This window comes from Myotis brandtii, unplaced genomic scaffold (genome assembly GCF_000412655.1).
Source record: "Myotis brandtii unplaced genomic scaffold, ASM41265v1 scaffold825, whole genome shotgun sequence".
NCBI lineage: Eukaryota > Metazoa > Chordata > Mammalia > Chiroptera > Vespertilionidae > Myotis > Myotis brandtii.
The window spans coordinates 373395-374096 of record NW_005371349.1 but is presented as its reverse complement, the minus strand read 5'-3'; the positions used below and the strand labels follow the sequence as shown (position 1 = coordinate 374096).

Sequence of the window (702 nt, the reverse complement as noted above, 5' to 3'; positions counted from 1 at the left end):
GAAGTCGCTGACGGCTCCTGGAGGGGAGCTGGCCTGGCCCCTCCCTCCGGGGCTGCACTTACATAAATCTCAGCACCATAAAAGCCATCCTGATACACGACCCTGGAAGCAAACGGACAAGAGAGTGGTGGGAACGCTGGAGAGGTGGCCGGCTCCGGAGGCTGCGGAGGGAGGGGGCAGGGTGCCAAGCCTGCCCATGGGACTGGCATTTTAACAAGCGTTTGCTCCAGTGCCCTGTTTGGTATAACAATAGAGTAACACCCTTGCTGTCAGCTCCTTTCTCCCACAAACCCAGGGGCCCTCGGCCCCCTTGCTTTCCCCCCCCCCCAGGCAGCTGTCCCCCTGTGGGGCGGGCGCTCGGCCCCAGGGACAAGGTGCCGCTGGGCTCAGAGGGCCCACTGACCTCCAGGGCCAGCCAGGACCCCACTGCAAACATCCTGGGGCCCCAGGTGTCCCCTACATGCCAGTGACCTTTGGCTCCGTGGCCGGGTGGGCCTGGGTCACTGCCCATCACAACGTGGCTGCAGTGCCAAGATCTGGGGGTTCCCTAGGCCCCCGCATATATGGAGAGGCTGCCTACCCCGTCTGGTTGCCCCAGGCCGCCCTCCCCACGCCCCTGGGCCTTTCCCCACGCCTCCCTCCCGGGGCTCCCAGGTACTCACGCTCCGTACGCGGGGATGGGGGGCGGGGGCGGCGCAGCCC

General features: G+C 66.5%; 1 protein-coding gene across 1 annotated transcript in view; it reads right to left on the bottom strand.

Annotated features, from left to right (window-relative positions):
- Positions 1–702, bottom strand: part of RBFOX3 (RNA binding protein, fox-1 homolog (C. elegans) 3) — a 15078-nt gene that overhangs the window by 5294 nt on the left and 9082 nt on the right. The window contains exons 8-9 of the mRNA XM_014531720.1: positions 663–699; positions 63–102 (exon numbers count right to left, since the gene is read on the bottom strand). Of these exons, the coding sequence (XP_014387206.1) occupies positions 63–102; positions 663–699 (77 nt within the window). The remainder of the gene's footprint in view (positions 1–62; positions 103–662; positions 700–702) is intronic.